The sequence below is a fragment of the Telmatherina bonti genome, assembly GCF_933228915.1.
Source record: "Telmatherina bonti genome assembly, chromosome: 9".
NCBI classification, from domain to species: domain Eukaryota; kingdom Metazoa; phylum Chordata; class Actinopteri; order Atheriniformes; family Telmatherinidae; genus Telmatherina; species Telmatherina bonti.
In genome coordinates, this window is record NC_136627.1 from 8,219,847 (window position 1) to 8,243,888 (window position 24,042).

Genomic DNA, 24,042 nt, shown 5'->3' on the forward strand with positions numbered 1-24,042 from the left:
TTTCATTCTTGGTCCACACAAAAGTTTTTACATGATTACTTTAGGAACTGATCTCTGCGAGAGAGATAAGCTATTTAACATGCGTAAAGACACAGTTTAAGGTAAACATGGGTTCAATAAACTACAGCATGCCACTGTAACACAGGAGTACACATTTATATTATAACATATTTTGTTGCCAAATAGAACATAACTAAAACTATGTAACTACAGAATTTTTTATAGCTTTAATTGATTTAGTTGATGTTATGTACATTTACTTAGTTTATGTAGATGTAATATATGTACAGTTGTGGAGTGTATATATGTGTAAAGCTGCTTGTGGTATCTTGAGAAGACTGACATGAAGACTGTTATGTGCTATTTATTTCTTTGAAAAGATTGTGTTGCGTACAGTATAAGGGCTTGCAGGGTGGTGTGGTGGTCCTCTTAAAGCAACAATGACAAGGCTCAAATCTGTGTGGAGTTTGCATGTTGTCAAGACAAAGATATCCCCTTTACCAAAATAGATCTTGATATCAGCGTGATTTTATTGTGATTACCGGTGAAAAGGGGTTTCATAAGAAAAGAAGTTGTGTCTTTTCTCAGTGAACTTCATTTCACAGTATAAAACAGACACTCTCATTTAAAGCAACTCTATGATGCAATTCCTAATTTTCTGAGCTTTCTACAGTGTTATAGTGTTGTTTTATTAATAAAGTTTGAGTCGATTGGAATACTCATCAGACATATCAGCGTTGCCATTTTTTATCACCTAAATGCATGTTTGAGTTTTCCAGCACTCTCTAGATTTGGTTTCCATGGTGACAGAAACAATTGGTTTTAGACATAGACTGTATATAAAAAGATGGGTGGAGCCTCCGTGACGTCTTCCATAGGTTTCTGAAGAGCTGAATTGAAGCTCGGTGGGCGGTTCCTACCATTGCCATCTTGGCATGCGAGTCTTCTCGCCCAGAAAATACAAATATGGGCAAAGAGGTGGAGCTGAGAGGGGGGCTGTGAGCGTCATGGTCGATGATTGACATCGAGCGAACTCCGAGCTTTCCGTAGCTAAAAGCAAACCGAGCTAACTCGGAGCTAACAGGAGCTAACCAGCTAACAGATTTAAGCGAGCTAAAGCTAATTTACGTTGTTAACCGGCTAAAAACCGCGGTTGTTCTACATTCTTCGTTTTTGAAGCGGGAGATCGGGTATCTGTCAATCAAAGGGACACGCTCCTAAATATGCAGAATTTTGAGATTAAATTACTTTTAAACGGGAAAGTTAGATAAAAATTCACTCCCCCCACAGTTGTCATGAAGGTAAACCTGACCTATTAACCGATAATGGATAATGGAACGAGGCTGTAAACATGTTTATTTCTGCTGTGAAGTTGGTCTTTTTAACATGGGAGTCTATGGGGATTAGCTCTGTTTTGAAGCCCCTAGTGGATGAAGGGGGAACTGCAGTTTTATGCACTTCCGCAAAGGCTTCACTTTTTACTGCCGGAGGCTCCGTCCATCTTTCATATACGGTCTATGGTTTTAGGGCGTTTTTTTTCTACTTCAAAATTCTAGTGACGTCCAGGGATAGGGACTCATTGATTGGTCTTCCTCTTTAGGCTGTGCACGTTCATGACAGGAAAGCCACACCCACCTTCAGTTCGCTTGTTTCTGGCAGATGTTGATCTGAAAGGATCAATATACAATGAATAAAGGGATTTGTGGTAAATGGTTGATTATTTCTTGCTCTTCTGGACTTGCATATTAAAATAAATTAGACTGAAATGTGAATGACAGTACCACTTTAAAAGATGCAATAAGAGGCCCACCAGCAACAGTCTAATAATAATAATAATAATAATAATAATAATAATAATAATGATTCAGTGTATTAGCAGCTGTCAATTGTCTGTCAGTCAGTCAGGAATGCGCTGCTACTATTGGTCCAGCCACAGTAATCACATGACCGAAAGCAACAGGCTGGAAAACCCGAAGGGATCGTAGTTTGTCAGGTTAAGTCGTCACACACATGATAAACCGGAAGTTTTACTTTCATAATAAAGTATGAAAACAAATTATAAAAAGTAGAAGTTTGTATCTTTTCAGCTTCTAAACTAACATAATACTTACATTGCATAAATTTGAGCTATTGTGCCTTTCTTTGCCGTTTTATATTGTAAATAAAAACATATAAAGTTGTCAGTGCTTGTATAGTCAAAGGTAAAAACCGGAAGTTTGGTTGTGATTGACGTCTCGTGACGTCCGTGTGTCACATGATTTTCTGTCCGGAGCTAATCACTGAACTAACTCAGAACCGCTGTGACCACACGAATGAAGTCTTCCAGCTTTTATCTGACATTTTTATCTCAGTTCAGCCAAAGACATGTAGGTTTCCCGCGTGGGTTACTTTAAAAGTTATTTTAATATTTATATATTTATCAACAAACCACTACCTGTCTGTTGTGCCATGTAGCCGGTGAAGTTTTACTCTGCAGCAGCCGACAATCACTTCTCGCCGCAGCTGCAGTTTTATTGACGAAAAATCTGGATCTCTGCGGTAAATCAGCGCTGACACATCTTTCGTCTGTCCGGGACGCTTTTCTAAGTTATCACAATGTCAGAGCGGACTCCTCTGCTTCACTACCGCCTCGTTTCCAGCGTTAATGAATCCGAACAGCGGTGTGTTCCTGCCCGGGAAGCCCCGGAGCAGCTCCCGGGGCAGAGGTCGGCCCAACCGCGGCCACCCAAGAAGCTGTCCGTGTTCTTCGGGGTGGTGGTTCCGACCCTGCTGTCCATGTTCAGCGTGGTGCTGTTTCTCAGGATTGGTGAGTGTTACCAGCTGCAATCACTGCACATCTTCTGGCTGACTTTTTATTCTTCTGTTGTTTTGTTGAAATGTTTTATTTCTGTATGTGTCTTTGTTTTTGGTGTGCGTGATTTTTCTTTTTTAATGTGTATTTGTGGTATGGTTATGTGTGCAACTTTATTTAATGTGCAATAATGTGCATCCGTTTCTGTGTTTGCGTTTTGTGTGTGTGTTATATTTTTACCCCATGATCTTTAATTTTGTGTGCCATTTCTTTGTTTTTTGGTTTTTTTGTCCATTTCTGCTTGTTTTTGTGATTTTTTTTTTCCCCCTCTCCTGATCTTTGTGTATTTTAAATTTTCAATTTTATTTAAATCTTCTGTGTTTTTATTTTAATTTTTTTTTTTTTTTTTTTTTTAAATCTGTGGATATTTGTTTTATTTTCATATTGAGTCATTTTTAATATAATTTGTTTTGCTTTTGTAGATTCTAAACAGCAGGGGTCTGTTTAAAATTCAGTCATACAGTGATTCATTGCTTATAAGTAAAATCTGAGTGTGAGGACATCTGACCTTTGCAAGAACTACTGTAGAAGTGAAGATGAAAGGAGCTGAAATCCGCATAACAACTAATGACACTGTCAAAATCACTGACATTTACAGAAGTTGTTCTGTTCCTATTCTGAGCTGATTTCCAATCACAGCTGTGTTTTTCATCCCTCTCAACTCCAGTCTCAACCAGGAAATCCCTTTTAGACTTTTACCATTTAATGTCACTACATCATGTTTCCCTCACCTCTGCTCTGGCCTGGTAACCTGGTTAAATCATAATAATTGATGATGGAAAAAGTCAAAGGATGAGTTCAGAATGACTCGTGCTGAATCTTTCAGGTTATTTTGTTGATTTGCCTCCGTCTCTGATTGGTTGATGGGGTAAACTGATTACTAATTTCTCAGTAATCAGAGTAAATTGGTAAGCCTAACAGCTTGTGCGAATGTTTGATGCAACAAAAGCTGCAGATAAGCGTCCGCATTTTACTTTCTGATTCAGTTATTCAGGTTCTTTGCTTCCCTTTTCATTCTTTTCTCTTTTGCTCATAGACATTTTTTTCACTCATACCCTCCCTACTTCCTCCCAGTCTCGTGAGATGTCAGCTGCTGGATAGTGGACCCTCCACCCCCCTACACACACACACACACACACACACACTGTTTTCACACTTGAACATGCTAGACAGCAGGAAGTAGCAGTTTCAGTGTGGATGTGAAACTGCTGCACAGGCGTAGGCAGACGGAGGGTTTTCTGCATTGGACAGAAAAAAACATGTTTTACTGTAAACAATCTCATCAGGATTAAAGTTCAGTGTATTTAGGAACTTTCTGCGCTGATCACGCAGATGGATCGTTCCAACCTGCCGCCGCTTGCTGATCCAAGTTGAACGTGTCAGCAGAAGAATGTGATGATGTGGACCATGTGTCCAACAGTGCAACGCTATCAGTAATGATAGCCACAAGCCTAGAGCCCAACTTGCTGCTGATGACTTACAACTGGCTGAAAATCTTAACACCTTTTATGCCATGTTTGAAGTTTCACACCCCTCCTCCACCCCCCTCACTGCACAAGTCTCTTCAGCCACTCCGGAGCCACACCCCTCCCCCACCACCTTCACCACTGTGGATAGTACAATCCCCTCTGACCACCCCTCCCCCTCCACTGCCTTCTCGGTGACAGAAGAGGATGTGCTCAAGCTTTTCCATAAGCAGAACCCACGGAAAGCTCCCGGCCCAGATGGTGTCTCCCCCGCCACCCTGAGACACTGTGCAGGCGAACTGTCTCCGGTCTTCACGGACATTTTTAACATCTCCCTGGAGTCCTGCCATGTTCCAGCCTGCTTCAAGCTGTCCACCATCGTCCCTGTCCCCAAGAAGCCCCGTATCACTGGACTTAATGACTACAGGCCTGTGGCGTTGACGTCTGTAGTCATGAAGTCATTTGAGCGCCTGGTCCTCTCTCATCTCAAGTCCTTCACCTCCCCCCTCCTGGACCCTCTGCAGTTCGCCTACAGAGCCAACAGGTCTGTAGACGATGCCATCAACCCTGCCCTTCACTTCATCCTGCAGCACCTGGACTCCCCGGGAACCTACGCTAGGATCCTGTTTGTGGACTTCAGCTCTGCATTCAACACCATCCTCCCTGCTCTGCTCCAGGACAAGCTCTCCCAGCTCAACGTGCCCGACTCTACCTGTAGGTGGATCACTGACTTCCTGACGGACCGGAGGCAGAGCGTGCGGCTGGGGAAGAATGTGTACTTTCTCCCCTTCTCTTCTCCCTGTACACCAACTGCTGCACCTCCAGCCATGACTCTGTTAAACTGATCAAGTTTGCGGATGATACCACCCTCATCGGGCTCATCTCTGACGGTGATGAGTCTGTCTACAGGAGGGAGGTAGACCGGCTGGTGTCCTGGTGCAGCAGCAACAACCTGGAGCTCAATGCTCAGAAGACAGTGGAGATGATCGTGGACTTCAGGAAAGTCACAGCTCCCTCTCCCCCCCTCGTCCTGACAGACTCCCCCATCACCACTGTGGACTCCATCCGCTTCCTCGGCACCACCATCACACAGGACCTGAAGTGGGAGCCGTCCATCAGCTCCCTGATCAAAAAGGCCCAGCAGAGGATGTACTTTCTTCGGCAGCTGAAGAAAGCCAAGCTGCCGGCCCAGATGATGGTGCAGTTCTACACGGCCATCATTGAGTCCATCCTCACCTCCTCCATCACCGTGTGGTACGCTGGAGCCACGGTCAGGGACAGACACAGACTGCGGCGCATTGTGCGCTCTGCTGAGAAGGTGATTGGCTGCAGCCTTCCATCTCTCCAGGACCTGTACGTCTCCAGGACTCGGGGGCGTGCAGGTCGGATAGCAGCTGACCCTTCTCACCCTGGACACAGACTTTTTGAACCACTCCCCTCGGGCAGGAGGCTACGGTCCATCCGGACCAGAACCTCACGCCACAAGAACAGTTTCTTTCCCTCTGCCGTTGGACTCATGAACACTTTATAAAACATTGGACTCATCACATGGTCACTTTACACCTGTCACTTTATTTCTTATACTAGTATCATCTTTCTACTTGCACTTTTTATATTCTAGATATACTTATTTCCTTTGTATGCCCTTTTATTTTATATTACATTTTTAAAGTATTTTTTATTTTTTATCATAACTAATATTCCTTCTTTTATACTATTACTTTATTAATGTTATATGTTGCACATTAGCATCGAAGCAAGTTCCTAGTTTGTGAATTTTGTAACTCACTGACAATGGCAATACAATTTATTCTGATTCTGATTCTGAATACACATGACTTTGTCCATCAGGGTTGAGATGTGACTGATGTTTTTGTTCATGTGGAAGTGGAAAGTTTTACATTGAGCTGTTCTATCTCCTCCAAACACACTTGTATTCAAAGGTCCAGTGTGTGTAATGTTACTGACACTGCAGATAAAATCCCAGTAAAACCCGTTTCTTCCAAGTGCTCAGAAGAAGTGGTCAAGGGGTTCTGAAGAGCACAAACGGATCTAAAGTTATTTCAAAGTTTGTCCTTTCTGGTCTGCCGTAGAAAGGTGATGATGGCAACAGTTTGTTCTGAGGTTGAGGAAACACGACGACTCCTGATGATTCATGTCCAGCGTTAACTTAAGACTCTCGCAGTTGGAGAGGAAGCCGTGACTCTTTCCACTCGTGGTTTCAGTTTTACTTTCTCTGAGGTGGAAACATTGTGATGAGTCATCTGAAACTGAACAGAAAGCTGTTTTAGTTTTTCACGTTTTAAAGACTTTTCAGACATTTTCTGCAACTAGAAACATGGCTGATCAGTGTCCTGATTGGTAATCTGGTCAGGGATCAGTCCGGCGAACCGGTCGGGGAGCTGTTTATGGATCTGATCAGCGAACTGATCGGGATTCTCATCGGGAATCTGTCCGGCGAGCCGACTGCGGAACTGTCCGGCGAGCCGACTGCGGAACTGTCCGGCGAGCCGACTGCGGAACTGTCCGGCGAGCCGACTGCGGAACTGTCCGGCGAACCGGTCAGGGATCTGTTTATGGATCTGATCTGGAATCTGTTCGGCGAACCGATCGGGGATCTGATCAGGGATTTGTTCAGAAATGGTATGCGTTTCATGTTTCAATGTCTTTATCAAGGTAGTTTATTCTCAGAAGGACAAAGACATAAACCCAGCGAGAGCAGCCAGGGCTCTTCCTATAAAATCTGTTAACCGTGTACAACTCGGGGTTAGGTGGGACTGCTGCTACGCCTGCATGAGGGTTGTCCATTTCCAATCTCATCTTCACAACCACAAGGCTGTCGTTCAGATAGCTGCCCATTATGTTTTGTCCTTGTTTGTATGCGAATAGCTTGTTGCGGCTTGGATGCGACCGTTAGAAGTTAAAATGCGCCCGCACACTGAATAATAAAGGTCTGCTGCTTTGTAAAGAAATATATATCTTGGTGACCGTTGGAGTAACCCCAGACTGAGACAAGATGGACTTATACATGACCAAGTCAATTACCAGAGCTTCATGTTCATCAGGCTACAGTCGTACATATACTCAGTGTGTTTAGAGATCCTGGTCATTACATAGAAAGTACTGATGATGTTTCCATGTTGAAACAAATAACTGATCATTCTGCAGCCTGATTCATTGTTATTTTATAGAAAACACTGATGTTGTTTTCATGTTGTTGTTGTTATACTGTTGTCTTGTTATAACACAGGAAAAATAACTGGTCAATCTGCTGCCCTGATTTATGGTTATTACACAGAAACTAAAGGTTGTCCCATGCTGTTATGTGCAGATCTAGGGTTTAACGTAATGCTACCAGGAAAAAAGATGGAAACATGCAACTGATTATTTCACAGCCCCGATTAATGATTATTACAAAGGAAAGATCAGTTATAATTAGGTTATAATGACAATATGTCACCATAATTTTCATTGTTTTTATGTATTTTTTTGTAAACATTTCCAGACAGTCATTGAGTAATTACCACAATATTACCATAGTACAACCAAATAGTTTGACCTTATTAGTTTCCGTCTTACCTCTGTAGGTTACGCGCCCTTTACTACCCTTTAACTTCAGCTTCAGCCTGTTGTTACCATGATGTACGCAGTGTTACTACCAGGATATAAGTTAGTACTTTGGTAATTAAAGGGCATTACTTGGTTATTTCTTCTGTATTACCATCATGTTTCCATACTATTACCGGCTACAATGTAAAGTGTTACCAAGTTGTTTTGATGTGTGAGGTGCCATTTGTATGTGTACATGCCATTTGGGGCTCACAGGGATGCAGAATTTGTGTTTTTATACATTTTTTCCAGACTTTGTTTTATGTATTTAATGTGCTTAGTGGTCATAGATGAGCTTTTAATGAGCTTTTAGCTGCGATCCTGGACTTTTTGTATTTCCACTCATGCTTATGACACTGCAGACCTGTTAGGCGCAAGACATAAAGCTAAATAGTCAAGCCCAGAGTGCAAAGTTAGAGTTCATAGGCAAGAAATCTGGATAATAATAGTATTAACTAAATGTACATGCATGTCTGATGTGCTTTTTGTAAAGAGTCATCTCGCCTCCACATGTAAAAGATGTGAGATTCTAATCCTGCTTTCTGTTTATCTGAAGGCTGCAAATGCATGATGTTGTTCTCTCTTTGTTTCCAAAGTAGTAGTAGATTACAAGGCGTCATATCAGCTGGGACACTTTATCAAGTGAGACAAAAAAAAGGATAAAGACTCCTGTAGTTTTACTGCTGGAAAATTCCACTTTTGGTGGAAAATTCCTGACGGTGGATTTCCACTGGAGACACTTTGGACTCGGCTAAATGTTCTGTTCCAGGAAGCGATCCAACTCGACCAGTTCTTCCCATGACGGATATCTTCACCCTTTTAAAAGTTTGATTAGAGTCGGACTCGGCTCCAGAATGGGATTTTCTAAAAACATTTGATGTGTTTTAACAGACTTTGGGTTGGTTTCGTCTTTGCAGGATTCGTGGTGGGCCATGCTGGACTGTACCAAGCCATCATCATGTTCCTGGTGGCGTACTTCATTATCTGTATGACTGTACTGTCAGTGTGCGCCATCTCCACCAACGGAGCTCTGGATGCTGGCGGAGCTTATTGTATCCTCTTTACAAAGACACACACACACACACATGCTGACGATCTACATGTGACTGTCAGCTCTCTGTAACATTATCAGGTATGAATGAAACCCACAGAGATGCTGAACTCCAACAAAGTTGACATTTTTCTGGATTTTACTCCAGTTGTGTTTGACGTTTACTAAAGTATGATTTGATTGTCATCTGTGTCGCATATCCTGTTTGTGTTGCTGGAATTCCTGCATAAACCAACTTGTTTGTGGGAAATCTGCCAATCTGGAGGTGAACTGATATTTTAAAGTGTCTGGATGGAGGCCTGCGTGTCTGCCTTTATAACTTCAGAAAACGCCTTCAGTCACTGTTATTGAAGTCATAACTTACCATGTCTGATGTAATTATGGGTGGAAATGCCTGCTTCGACACACAGTACGCAAACATGCCAACAGCCCAGCTTACCCAACCCTCCCCATGTGCTGGTAAATTTATGTTTTAACCCTGTTAGAATGTCCAGTTTTTATGATATAAAACAAAATCTGACCTTTCCCACCTTTAGGGACCTGTGTATTACAATCAGTTAGGAGAAAAATATAAAAACTAAAACACTGAAACCAAGCTGGATGGATAGGTGTTGAAACACTTTACGTGATATTTTAGCAAAACCTTTTAATTTAACTTCTGCAGTCAAGAGTTCTGTAGGAGGCTTCCAGCATTGCTGAAGGAGCTGTAGGAAGTTGTAGAAGTATATTGTCCAGTGTTCCTCATGTGGCTCCGTTTCCACCAATGGGTCTGGTTTGGTATGGGACAGCTCGGTACACTTTTATTGCATTTCTATGGACGAAAACTGGAAAGGTAATGTTAGTCATACTTCTAGTACTTATATGTTATAATCAGTTTTGGGCTTTGACTGCTTCCTATTTACTTTATTGTAATGTGTGTTTGCAGGTTTTATGATGTTGACCACTTGGCCAGCTTGTGTGTTGCTATACGGTGTTGTAGAAATAAACTTTGATTGATGGGTAACATAGTTTCCGACCCAAGCCGTCACAGATGTTGGGACCCTTCCACTGGGGTCCCAATCTTACCGGTCTGACTAAAGGGTGAAGCTTGACACAAAGCAGTGCACTGATTGGTGGAAATGCTCATCACTTCATGTGTGACTAAACAATAGGAGCAAAGCAGGAGCAGCTCTGTGTTGAATACATAGTGGAGGAAAGAAGAAACCTGCTGGATGTCCACTGTTCTCCTTTGATTCTGGGTCGCCACCTTCCTTATAAGTCAAGGAGGGCTTTGCTTGTTATGCAGCTCCCACATCAATCGCTATTCAGCCAATACCAGGCCTACCAGGTGAAGGTTTAATCCAACTGTACCTAACTGATCAGGCAAACCAAGCCATCCCATACCGTGCCGTACCTGCTGGTGGAAACGGGGCTCATGTTTGGTCCTATCAGGGCTACATTTCTGCAGATGTTCAGTGTATCCCTGCTGCAACACACCTGACTGAAATGATGGAACCATTGTGCTGAACTTCATAGGGTTTCAGGTAAGGTTAAGTCAGTCTAACCTGCAGGACTGCAGTTCTCGTAGTTAGCCCTGGTCTGGACCACAGGGTAAGGTTGAAGATTGAAGCTTTTACTAGCAAAGACAACCATCCAAGCCTGACTATAAATGCACCGAATCTTTTAAACCCTTCTGGAAAATGTGTTCTGGTCTGATGAGACAAACTTTTAGTGTTTCTTTGCTGAATCAGTGATGCTGCTTGTTCGAAACGGTGTTTCATATCCATTTTGTAGTGATTGAAAAGAACCTTTGCTGCAACGTCATGCAGTGCTGGATGTTAAAGTTGTGAAGTGTTTCTCAGAAGTGGAAATGCACACGATAGATGTCATCAAACAAGTCCGGAACGCAGCGTTTTAGGGTCAGAAAGTTACGTAATGTGTCTTTAAAGGTGTCCACACTTATGCAACCAGCTTGTTATGAATAGTTTGTCCTTCGTTTTGCTCGTTTACAGATTTTAGTTTTCACTTGAATTATATATTTTAGATTTAAAATGAAAGGTGGGGAAATTTAAGAAATGAGTTGATTCAGATAAATAATGGATTGAAATTGACAGGCTGATAAGGATTTATTACACAATTGTTTTACCTGGATACTGGAGCTTTGGAAAAGGAATATTTTATTTATCAACACACACACCAACTTGACCTTGACGTGCGCCTCAGACATGATCAGCCGAGCGTTGGGCCCAGAGTTCGGCGGCGGCATCGGTCTCATGTTCTTCCTGGCCAACGTGTGTGGCAGCGCCCTCTATGTTCTCGGTCTGGTTGAAGCCATCCTGGCCTCGTATGGAGTCCCAGAAGGTAATTTTACGGTTTGCTCTACAACAAATGCATTAAACATTCAAACTTGGGTGCAATATTTTAACTAGAAAATGGAAAACATCTTCCAGCATGTGTGGGGGAAATATAAACTGGCAGCCTGAACTTACTTAGCCATTAATCAAATGGAAGTGTGCTGTTTTAAATTAGACATATGATCATATTCCTTCCTTGTGTCCAGTGTGTTTGAAGCTGTTGAAAATTCATGAAAGCATCAAAATCTTTTTCTCAGCTGAATGCCTTTTTTGTCCATTATCAAACGGCTATAATCATAATTAGTCTTTCTGTTTAATAGATAAATTAACACATGTATAGATCAGTGATAATCTTTTTGAGTGATAATTTATTTGCGTGCCCCTCCCTTCTCGCCATGAAGTCACATTTATCTATATTTCCATCAAGTTTCCTAAAATGAAGCAGATTTTTTTTATGGGTCAGAAATAAAATGTGCAATACACCTTATGTTTCTAAAGCTGAGAATTATTATTATATTCTGATTCATTTATCATATCTTTCAGACTACAGTCATATTTGTCACTTCAAAATAAAAGATTAAAATATTTTTTAATGAAAAATAAACAGTTTCTTTCATTCACCGAGCTGTTCTATTCTATCCATGTAATTACTGATTTAATCTGTTAAACCGGCACTATGAAGCTCAGGTGATTTTTGGGGGGAAGGTTGAGATTTTATGGTGTGAATGTGACCCTTTAACACTTTTAAATTTTTTTTTATTTTTATCTAGGTTCTTCATATTATCTGATAGAAATTCCATTCTAATTCATGTTGCTGTGTTTCCCCAGACGTGACTGTGGCGCCGTCTTCCTACCAGATCCTGCCGTCAGGCTACTGGTGGTCTCTGCTGTACGCTACTGGCATCGCCCTGCTGTGCCTTCTGGTGTGTCTGGTGGGAGCCCACATTTATGCCAAGGCCACCTTCATCATCTTCCTGATCGTCATGGTAGTCCTGGCCACGATCTTCATCAGCTTCTTCGCAGTACATCCTCGAAACATCACGCTGCCGGTCTACAACCCACCAACCAACGGGACAAGCTTTCCCACCACAGCCAACTTTACTGGTTTCAAACTGGACACGCTGCTCGGGAACCTGAGGGGTAGGGCGACTTGTGTTCCGCTCACATTTAGTTTTCAGTCGGGCGTTTTTTTTTTTATCCGATCTGTGTGGTTAACATAAGTTTTTCCCTAAAATCCAACTTAGCTGCAGTTTCATCTGCTCCACATCGGGAACGTTTCCGTGTTTTCTTCTTGCTTTCGGACAGGACAGTGAGGAATCTGCTGGTTTCATGCAGTGGTTGACCTGAAGCACCCATAAACCCGGTGACAGACGGCACAGAACCTTTGTCCTCCGCTGGCTGACAGCCCAGTTTTTCCCTCCATCTTTAATTAGATCTTGTGCTCTTTCCATCTCGGCGTCTGAGAAAACCTGAGTGAGCACTTTGCTCAGTTTACAAGGATTTATATTCAAGCACATGATTACTGAGCTAACTTGTTACTTAGGCATGTGCACGTGAAAATGATTACATACACACCCATGCTTCAAGTTAAATCCTGGTTTAACTGGGTGTGTGTGCAAAAACACACACACAGAAAGATGGTGTCACTGCAAACCCTGAATTCTCCACCAGGAGTTTTACTTTATCAAACATTATTAAAAGGGGAACTAGGTATCAGATAACTTCGTCATGTCCTTCTGCGATGCGTGGAGATGTGGAACAGATTGCAGAACGGAGAGACAGGAAGGCAGAGGAAATGTCGAGACTCCAAACAAACAGGCAAATAAAAACAGAAACCAGGTGGTGTATGTACATGGAAAACACAAGACATGAGTGGATCGCACCTAAAGCTGGGGTAGGTAATGTTGGGGGGGGCTAGCAAGACGTGAAAGCGGTGCCATGTCTTGGCTCCACCCCCTGTCTTGGCTCCTCCCCCTCTGGTTTTGCTCCTTACGTGAGCCAAGGTTTTTTTTTTTTTTATTCACAGCTTTTTCCACCAACTATTTTCTCTTTCTCGGCTGTTTAGCAGGAGGAGGCAAATAAACCGAGCCGGGTCGGGAAATCCTTCCTGCATTTTCTCAGCCATGTTTGCCTTCAGAGTTTCTTCTTCACTACTTTGTATTTTCATCCTAACACGCTGTTTATATGCAGGGTGTGGCTATCAGGTATGTGCTGCTGGAGGGGGAGGAGGGGAGCCGGAAGAAGAAGCTTACGAAATATAAGAAATTGGGTCTTAATGTTTTGATTGGTCAGAGTTTTTACAGATTTACAGTAAACTGAAGGTCTAACTATATTTCTTATTGTTCGTGATTACAAAATATACAGACTACTAGCAGGACGAGGAACCACTTTACCCAGAGTAAAGAAAAAAACATGTTTCTGAGCAACATTACCTACCGCAGCTTTAACTGAAACCAGGTGACCTTAAACAGGAAATAAACCAAAAACACAAATGGTAAAAAGTACAAAATGAGACAGGAAACCAGAACTAAAGACAACACAAAAACACTAAAACATGACACGTCCAGCCATGGTGGACACATTTGGAAAAGGCTTCAGTCCTTCTTTCAGTCTGTAAATAATGATTAAAAAAACTCCTGCTGTGCTTGAGATGGGAGTCCCTTTACAGGGTTAAGAGGTCAAAATGCTATTTAAATACAGTTTGTTAATATTTTGGAGTTTCTTTCATGTTGTTTTAATGTCAGTAAAAAAAGAAACTGGCGTATTTACCCAGATTGTGAACTGAAAGAAAGGTTGGTGGATTTTCTTTGTGCTGCTTGGGAATAAATCTCATACGGTGGAAAGTCTGTTTCCTTTTAAATCAAACACATTTGGAAGGAAAACATATTTGTGGGATGAGGAGCAGAGATGAGTTTGTCAGCTGTGTTCATGAAGACCTGAGCACAGTTTTTCATGAGGAGCCAAACCTGTCAATCAAAGACACGTTTGGCTTCTCCACCAGCGAAACATGTCTTCTATTGGACGATAAAGGTATAAAGAACTATGACGTAGAGGCAGTTTAAACAGTTATTTTATTAAAAGCAGCACCACTAAACTTTAGGCGATTTTCTGTTTGGCGCCGCGTAACGACAGCTGGTTCCGCCATCTTGCATCCGTCTCTTCTCATGGCTCCTCCACCTCACGCTGGTCCCAAACAGCTGTGAGATGGCATCCCATTCAATCAGTATTTGTCACCAGTCTGTTGGTCATTCTGGCCCCATGATGATTGTTTCGGCCCATGGCCAGTCATCTAGCTCATCATCACCTGGGGGATCTGATACACCTGGCTTTCTTCCTGGAGCTGCCCTCAGGCTGATGTGTGCTGGATGCTGATTGGTCGCCACATGCCCAGCTACTCTTGATTGGCCGGACCTTCTACTGAGCACCCGAATAAAGGCTGTCCCCAACCTTCGTTCCTGGCAGCTGTGTTTTGGTTGAGCCTTGGTGCCACAGCTTGTCACTCTTTCCTGTGAAGGAGACTGTTTGGTGTTCGATTTAACGCTGTTGTGTTTACCGCTGGGTTGGTGCCAGCTTTGGTTTATGCTTTTGTTGTCGGGTTTGTTTGGTTGTTGATTTCTGATCTGATGCTTTTAAGGACTAGTGGGTCCAAAATAAAGCCTTCATTTGCGCATTTTCCTGTTTTTCTTTTAATGTTGCCACCCCTGTTTACGCCTGGACGAACCCCATTGAGGGTTGTAACAATGATCCTACAGCGGGGTTGAGGTCATGACTCCAGATGGGTTATCCACCCTCTGGAAATGGTCCCTGATTAACCCACTAGGTGGAGGCAGAACTCATACTTGACTCTGCTCCTCATCCACACATACATTTTCTCTCCATTTGGCTCCATTTAAAAGGGAAATTAACAGACTTTCCATCTGTTTAAGCTTCATTGGCAAGAAGCTTTGTTACAATGAGGAAATAATCCACCAAACACTAATCTTCTTATTTTAGATGCTAATTTGACGTATCCCGAGACTGAGCTGAACTCTAAGCTTCAAGCTGACTGAAGCTGCTCACCAACCTGTTTTCAGCCTGGCGGTCTGGATAAAAACCAACCCGCAGTCATGTTCCTGTTCTTTCTGCAGCTGACTACACCACAGATTACACAACCGGGACGATGATGACCTTCGCCACAGTGTTTGCTGTGATGTTCAACGGCTGCACCGGCATCATGGCGGGCTCCAACATGTCAGGTGGGTCAGGGAGCAACTGAGAGGGGTTCATGTTAACCTGGAAGAGGACGTAAGGTTAAAGCTGCCTCCTCCGACAGGTGACCTGAAGAATCCCAGCTACGCCATCCCCCGCGGCACCATCACTGCAGTCATCTTCACCTTCATCATCTACAACCTGCTCAGCGTTCTTGTGGCCTGCTCCTGTGATCGGTTTGTAGGAAGTTCATGTTGTTTCCTGTTTTCATTTCCGCGTTTTCAGTTCCGCTCTGAATGTTCTGATATTACGATGAAAAGCAGAAGAACCACCTCAAACATGCGACATCAAATGAAAACCCGATGCTTGCCTGTGATAGGTGTTCGCATGTTGTGTATTCAGGAGGGGAAATTTGCTGCTTAAACAGCATCAGGCTCATTTTCTGCTTCACTGGACAGAACAGAGTTTCAGGAAAAGATGGTTATAAAACCATTTAATCCAACTGAATGTAATCTGATGCAGGTGTCTGTTTAATCAAAGTCAAGTACAGGCGAGAGTGAAAGTGGACAAATGGCTGCAGTGTGTGCAGTGGTTCATTTTAAACCATGGATGAAAAACACCAGAAGATGATCTTATGTGATATATTACAGCTATATTATGATTGAACTGCAAAATGAAGCTTTACAGTGTGAAAACTTCACTTTTTAAACTTCCACATCCTAAAATAGAAACAATTAGTTCTCTATCTCACAGCATTTAATACATTTGACTTGTAATACTTTGGTGTCCAGAGGAGTTCATGGTTTACACAATGACTGCAAGCTGTCCAGATCATCATCCCTCCACCACCGTGCTTGGCTGTATGAGGTGTTTGTGCTCATCTGTTTGGTTTTCTCCCAGTATGCTGCTTTTCATTCTGATCAAATGTTTCCAGTTTGGGCCGTTTTATACTGACTGGACACACCTGCTCAGTGGCCACACTGTAACGCCGCCACCGAAGGCTCGTCTGCTGACGGCAGCGATGCAGAGCGCTCTCCTTGATGTCTCAACATCATTCTCGCTCAGCTTGAATCGACTTTTATCAGAGGAAAGCGCTGAGCTCCAGAGGTTCATCGTCCAGTGTAAATGCTCCATGCAAGACGGTTCCTGTGCCTGGTGAAGTGGCCAGGTGCTCTTACTGGTTGTCTACCACGCAGACCACAGTTTCAGATGGTCCAACATGACACGTGGGTGTCTCTGGAGTTGAGTTCACCATCTGGTTCCACAGGGTGAGGTTCATCAGTGTGGGATGTAGCCAACGGATACACCTTTCTGTGACTCTTCCTGTCTGTCTGTAGTTCTGTTACATCATGCTGATGACACGCCATCTGTGAACTCCCTGTTTGGATCCTAACAATGGCGAGGTTCTGCTGATCAGTTGTTCGGCATCGTCTTGGTCTCATCATGTCAAAATATGAAAGCAAGAGGAAAACAAGACCAGCTCTGAATAAACGAAGAAATGTTTTGTTCCATTCATGGATCACACACCTGTTCATTTAGACACTTGTGAAGGTTGTGTAACAAACACTAAAACACTGTAGAGTACAGAGAAGAATGAGAGAAGTTTTACCATCTGCAATATCTTGCTATTTATTTTTAAATAAATGGACTTGTACTGGATTTTCCAGTCATGCTGACCATTCAAAGTGCTTCACACTACCTGCAGCTCGCTTCCCTTCCACCGAACGTGAAGCGCCGTGCCCTCGCAGCTGATCGCAGCGACACGAGTTAACGGGAGTGGTTCTACCAGGTGTGCCGCGGTACATTTCTGTTCTGAAGCATCCCAGATCCACCGTCGCTTTCCACCCCTGTTCTGTTTGCGCTGCTTTGAAACCACGTCAGTCTAGAGCAGAGCGGATCGTTCTGGCAAATCATTTGATGAAAACCAAGGTGGATCTGGTGGATTTCACCGTCCACTTTGGATGCATTTTACTCTGAAACATCATTTCCTTGTGAGGCAAGAGAGGCTTTTGCTTCATAAATAACACTCATTTACGTTGGAGGAGGAAAGCTGCTCTGTTTGCAGCCTTGTGTTTTGACACCACACATCCCTGATAGAAAGAAAGAGCAGCACGTGAGACACGGTCAAACTGCTCCTGTTAGTTTATTTCCTGGCAATGCCGGGTTCAGTGTGTTGGCATGCAGTCTGATGAAGCCTGGAATCAATCCTCCAACTTTCTGGTTGAAAGAAGACTGCTCCTACATCTGCCTCAGCTAACTTAATGTTTAAGTAAATAATTAGAGAGGAGAGTCGTTCTGCTGACACCTTGTCAAACAAGCCAGACCTGTTCAGTCTGTTTCTATCAGTCATGAACTGTAACATCATGCTGACTGAGGCCTGGAGAGTCTGAGATGTAGATCTGGGCTTCTGGTTTGTGTTGCAGGTCCTCTGAGGCTTGTTGTCTTTAAAGTTTTTTTACTTGGGAATCATCCCTCTCCATTTATTATCATTATAGTTAATACAACTTAACCGATAAAACATTAGAGGTGGAAGTCCTCTAGTTGTTTTGCACGACTAGCAGCATGATGTTGCAGGTTCAGGTCCCAGTTGTTACACAAAAAAAAAACAAAAAAACCTCACTTTCGAAGTCGAACGTTAACTTTATTTAACTGACGCCATGTTTACCACTTCTACACAGACCCACTTCCTTCTGGTTTTATACCTTCAGAATAAAATAAGACTTCTACTCATTTCACAATAATACATATATAACAATGAAACATGTACTAACCAGAACACAATGTCTGTACTTTATCAAACTCACCGTCTTTCAAAGAACAAAACAATTGTCTTTAAGAATGAGTTTCTAACACAATTAGTGGATTTTAAACTTAACACCAGTTTGCACTGTTTCTAGTAGGACTGTATCATTTGTAGCTGAAGTATTGAAGTACATTCTGTGAGAGACCTTTACCTCAATGCAAGCATCTTCTTCTGATCAGAGCTGTGAGTCTCGCATTCTTTGACGAGGTTGTTAGTATTTACTTTTTTCTGTTTATCCCCCGTCTCCCAACAGTCTCTCTACCTGTCAGCTGCCAGACGTCAGTATTGATGCAGCTTTATAAGTGTTGCCGAGGTGCTAAACTGACATGACAAGGCTATTAAAGAGCATTGGAGATCGATACAGCCATCATTTACCCTGCTCCACCTTGTCCTCCCTGCATCTGCCTGCCACACTCACTGATAACAGCTTCTTAAGCCACATATCTTCCTCTGAACCAAACACTCTGTTGTTTCTTACCGACAGTAGTAAAATATGAATTTAATGTTTTTTCACACACAGACAACTAAGACACACTTGCAGCTGCTGAAGTGAAAGTAAAACTGGACGACGTATTTGTGATATTGTCCACATGAGCTCCACGTTTGCTGGAGATGTTTTCTTACTGCTGCAGAGTGGATCCTGGTCTGAGCTCAAAGGGAGTCGGACATGATGCAGAAAAGATGCAGCTTCGTTTGCAGCTCATTGAAAACGCTGCAAGAGGCTGCAGACGCCTGGTCGCCTTGATATCAGTGTCAGCTGACAGACTATCTGTAAATGCTGCTGGATTCATCCGGCTTCTGGCTCCAGCGTCTCGGTCTGGACTGGATGCTGCGCCTCCAGATGTGGCCCCTCCAGGTCTAGATGCATGACTAAACACCTGATATGAAATACTGTGAGTGAGCGAGTTGAAGCGTTAAAGGCAGAAGAAATCATAGATGGGATCAGGTCGCTTAGTGTTGCAGAGGTGGGCTTGGGTCTGGAAGACCTGAGTTTCAGACCCCAGAGTGCCATCACAGATGAACCGAGGCTTTAAATCCCCCCCCCCCCCCCCCCCCCCCCTCGCTGGGTCTGCTCATCATCACCCTGAGCTGCTTGGTGTCCCTGCTCCGTCACACCGGCGGCTCCAGCCTTGTGGGTTCTTCAGATCTGGTCTGGATGGGCGGCAGCTTCTGTCCTGTCGGCCTGCTCGGCCTCGGGGTCTCAGGCTGTTTCCTGCCTTCCTCTGCAGGAATGTTTGATTACTATTGTGTTTTAGAATCAAATTATTATTCTACTTTCTGCATCCTGTAGTACTGCTCAGTTGAATCCTGTGCCTTCCTCTCCACTCCTCTGTTTCCCCCGGTTCAGTATGGTCATATCAGGACTAAAGATCACAATAAAAAGAATAAATGTGTTCTGAATATCAAAGACAGACGTATATTTAACGTCTCCCCTCGTAGAGCAAGTCTGTCGGTAAAATACGGCACACTGACTGCTGTTCTGTATGTAACGGTGCTGGACAGGAAAGGGTAGCAATCCAACAGATGATCATCTGACAGACGCATCAGGAAAAGCAGCCATGATCAGGAAGTAACGACTGTTTTACCTGCTTTCAGTTTCATCTCCTGCTTCCAGACGAAGAGTTTCATTCACTGCCGTTTCAGCAGCAGATAAATACAAGCAGCACAGTCTACAGTACATCATAAAAGTTTACTGAATGTCTGCAAGGAAGCTGAAAGAAGCATTTCGTTTCTGCCAAAATGCTTCCTGAAATTAGAAAAAAAAACCTTGTATATTATAAATTAAAAGTTTACAAACTTGGAGTTAAAGTTGATTTAGTTGTAAATTCAGGCAGATTCAACAGTCAAGACAAAAGATTTAAATGTTTTGGCTTTACTTTGCATGTCTGAAACTTTATTACAGCATGTCACTGTTGACTCAAAAAGCTAATTTATATCTTCATATTTTCATCATTTTTACCATATTATAGATATAATTAATCATAGATAATGATACACGATTACAATCAGAGCATTGTACACAGCAGATTCAATGCTTTCATAATGCATGATTGGAATAAAACTTTAGACGTTTAGAAACAATTCTGGAAATTTAATTTAGCTTTTTGTGCAGAACCACCACAGCAAATCTCAAGTCACTTTTACAGACAACATCCAATTTATTCTAATTGATTTTCATCAGTTTAAAACAAATCATATGATTCATGTCCAATAGACTAAATATGTTCCAACAATAAAAATTATTACCTTGCTAAGGAAACTTATGGATGGCATCCAATCATCTTTGATTCAAACGTCCGTCCTGAGCTGTATGAGGAGACAGTGGAGAGAAAAACCCCAGAACCAGGATGGAAAACCTCCGTCAGGACCGGAACCAGGATGGAAAACCTCCGTCAGGACCGGAACCAGGATGGAAAACCTCCATCAGGACCGGAACCAGGAAAGATGCCCATCTGTCTGGTCCAGTTAGGGGTGGAAAGGACCTGCTGAGAAAATACGATCTATTTTCACTTTTGAAATATGTACAAGCAGAAGACCTAAAGTCCTACAGGCTGAGACTTTCCCTGCAGATTGGTGAAGAAGTGATGTAAAAACAATGTACGGGTCCAAACTGCTTGAGAGGTGACTGAGACAGCATGTCGCGCTCCTGCAGCTGCAGCGTCTGTCCACAGTGTGGCAGTCATGTTCTCTGCAGCAGACGGACCTGCTTGCTGTGCAGAGACCCTGCAGAGAGACAAGCAGCCTTTCCATGTCTTCTGGAAGCTCTGCATCGTAAAGTAGTCCCAACTGAGAGACCTGGAGAGATGGGAGAAGTCCCGCCGCTGTCTGAGGGAGCCTCTGCAGTCTCTGCTGTGTGTTCTCCACACAAACAAGCAGAGATGTGGTCATTTCCCTCATTTTATCTGCAGCTGGCCGGTCTCGGCTCTGAACGCCGCGTTGTCGCAGAGTTCCTGGAAAGTCATGGCAGGAAGTTCATCAGCTCTGCTTCCCAACGCCTCAGCTGCTTTTAGTGGAGGAGAAACAACTTAGAGGATGACTCTGCAGATGCAGCGACAGGACTGAGCGCGCACGTGTGTGTGTGTGTGTGTGTGTGTGTGTGTGTGTGTTTCAGCTTCCTTACGTGTGTACAGAAGATGCCAGTCGCTTCATCCTGCAGGTCACCGTGAGCACAGCAGCCACAGACTCTGCTCTCTGATTGGTCATGTGATCTGCTGATTTGGTAAAAATGGCTGCAGATGATGATGATGATGATGATGAAGGCTAAGGGGATGTGAGATAGAGGCCAATCCATTAACCCTGTGTGACCGACCAGCCAGCCATGACAGATTACCCTGTCCTGACTTTATCAAGATCTTTGGGTTGTGTGTGTGTGTGTGTGAGGACACATGACTAATTCAGTTGTTCTGTAGTTAGTTATGTGTGTGTGTGTGTGTGTGTGTGTGTGTATATATATATATATATATATATATATATATATATATATATAAAATTTAAATTATGGTGATCATTTAAGAAATTGCTTCATGCTGGAATGTGATTGACCCCGAGCTTGCTCTCTTTGCTTGATTGACTTGTGTGTGTGTGTGTGTGTGTGTGTGTGTGTGTGTGTGTGTGTGTGTGTCGGTGACCTGTGGCCTAATCTGCCTTGTGCTATAGAAGCCTTTATATTAATAACCAACTTGATAATTATATTAATTTGTGGGCTTTCTTTGTGTTGCTATCTCTGACATGCAGCTCTGTGAGTGTGTGTCCAATCCGTACGCCCACTGAAGTGCTTCTGTCTGTCTTCTTTATTCACACCCCCCCACGCAAACACAAACACACTGAATAGCTCACATCGGATATCACCGTACGGTTCCCCTTTTTTCTTTGTTCCCTGGGAAGATCCTTTTTTCTGTGCGAGCTTTTGTCTTCTTTTAGAGCCATTGCAGATTATTCGTGCAGCTTTCCGTCCCTCGCTCTGCGAGATCGTACAAGAATTCACGACTCGGCTTCTTTCTCTGTGCTAAAGTTTAAAGTTCCTGCCTCTATGTCTTGTCCCTGCAGCTTGACGATGGGCCACATCTTAAGCTGCTCTTGTTCCTTCTGGCGCTGTTCCATCCCTCCCCATCCTCCGGATTCCCGTCCTGCTTGTCAGTTTGTAGTTAGTCGAAGGCAACAAGTGCAGCATCCCCTCCTCCTCCATCCAATTCTGTGGCACTATCACCCCACAGCAGCATCCTTGGCTTCCATTTCTCCTTTCTCCCTCCGCTCCCCGTCTATCATTCAGCCATCCATCCATCGGCCGTTGTTATTCACCTCCTATCGCTTCGCTGCAGAGATCCCAGTCACTTTTTTTTTTTTTTTTTTTTGTAACCCCTCTACCTCTTTTTTTCTTTCCCCCTCTGCTGTCCCGCTTTGTTTTTAGGAAGGGCTTTAACAATGGCGGCAGCTCAGGCCAAGTCTTTTACAGCATGTCCGCCCTGAATGAAAAGCAGCAGCGTGCAGAGGAAGAGGAAGGAGAGGAAGTCATTTAAAATGGATTGGCAGACACTTAATGCTGTCCCAGTTAGATATGAGGCAGTTTATTGATGGATACTTCACCTGTGGTCTACGAGACGCACTAATCCTGAATTCTAATTTGCAGGTTTGATCAGATTACACAGATGAGTCAACATCTTGATGTCACTCATCATTTTGTCTTTTGGTGCAATCTGTAATTGAAAATGTCTTTTGCATCTGCTTTTCCCAGCAATACGAAACATATTTCTGCGTTGTTAGGTGGTTGTGGTCGGTACGTTCACATCATCCCCCCGCAGATGAAATGTGTCGCGGACAAGGATGGTGTAAGAAGAAAAGCATAAAGATTATACTGCATGCTCAAAGAACCATTAAAACCATAAATAATGGAATGTTATAATTATTTCTGAAATGACTGAAAAATAAAACATAAAACTAAATGGAAAAAACGAGTTGATTTTGGAAAAATGGCAAGAGGCCTTGTTAGTTATTGATCTAATTTAATAATCATTAACTAGTCTATCCCCCAATGGGTACTTAACGCTCCCCTTCTCGCCCCACCTGTTTTGTCTTTCTGTTTGCATCCTTGGTCTCCGTGGTTACTCTCTAAAAGTACCTGCTGTATGAAGAAAGGAGGCTAAACAGTTCATTCCAGAGGTAAAATGTCGTACTGTTGCTGTTGATGTACAGTCGGTTCAGATGTGTCTAACAGGTCTGACTTCACTGAGCGGAGCCTTAATCCAGACTCTTTATTAACAGCTTCACAGATTCAGGCTGTTCCTGCTCAGAACTTTTGTAGTGTGCTCTTAGGGTTTTCATACTGGCTGTGCTTGCAAAAAAGACTCCTCCATTGTGTTTTTTTCCCCACTGGCATGGTGGAAAAAAGTCATTTTTCAACTCTTTTAGCTGAGCTGTTACATTTCTTACATTTGACGTTCACCACTGGTTAGCTTTGTGCTCCGTTTGTGCAAAATGTTTTTTTTTTTTTTTAGTTTTTATGTGTAAAACCTGATGTAACAATTTCTGTGGGAAAAAAAACTTAACCTGATGTCATAATATTGTGGATATTTCATCATAACCTTTAGAAAAGAGTCACAAAGATGTTCATTTAGCATGCCAAGGCTTCAGCTAAAGTCTGAATCCTGTTTCAGATATTTGACCCGTATCTGAGCCTACTATTCAGAAGACCTCAGTAATCTTGACATTTTTCATTCTTCATTCTAGAGTATAATAATTAAACC

At 43.0% G+C, this 24,042-nt stretch overlaps 1 protein-coding gene across 1 annotated transcript in view; it reads left to right on the forward strand.

Annotated features, from left to right (window-relative positions):
- The first annotated feature begins 2,394 nt into the window (after positions 1–2,394).
- LOC306760546 (solute carrier family 12 member 9) overlaps positions 2,395–24,042 on the forward strand; it is a 67,009-nt gene continuing 45,361 nt past the window's right edge. The window contains exons 1-6 of the mRNA XM_079246441.1: positions 2,395–2,806; positions 8,844–8,978; positions 11,180–11,317; positions 12,139–12,450; positions 15,438–15,545; positions 15,623–15,734. Of these exons, the coding sequence (XP_079102567.1) occupies positions 2,596–2,806; positions 8,844–8,978; positions 11,180–11,317; positions 12,139–12,450; positions 15,438–15,545; positions 15,623–15,734 (1,016 nt within the window). The 5' untranslated portion in view covers positions 2,395–2,595. The remainder of the gene's footprint in view (positions 2,807–8,843; positions 8,979–11,179; positions 11,318–12,138; positions 12,451–15,437; positions 15,546–15,622; positions 15,735–24,042) is intronic.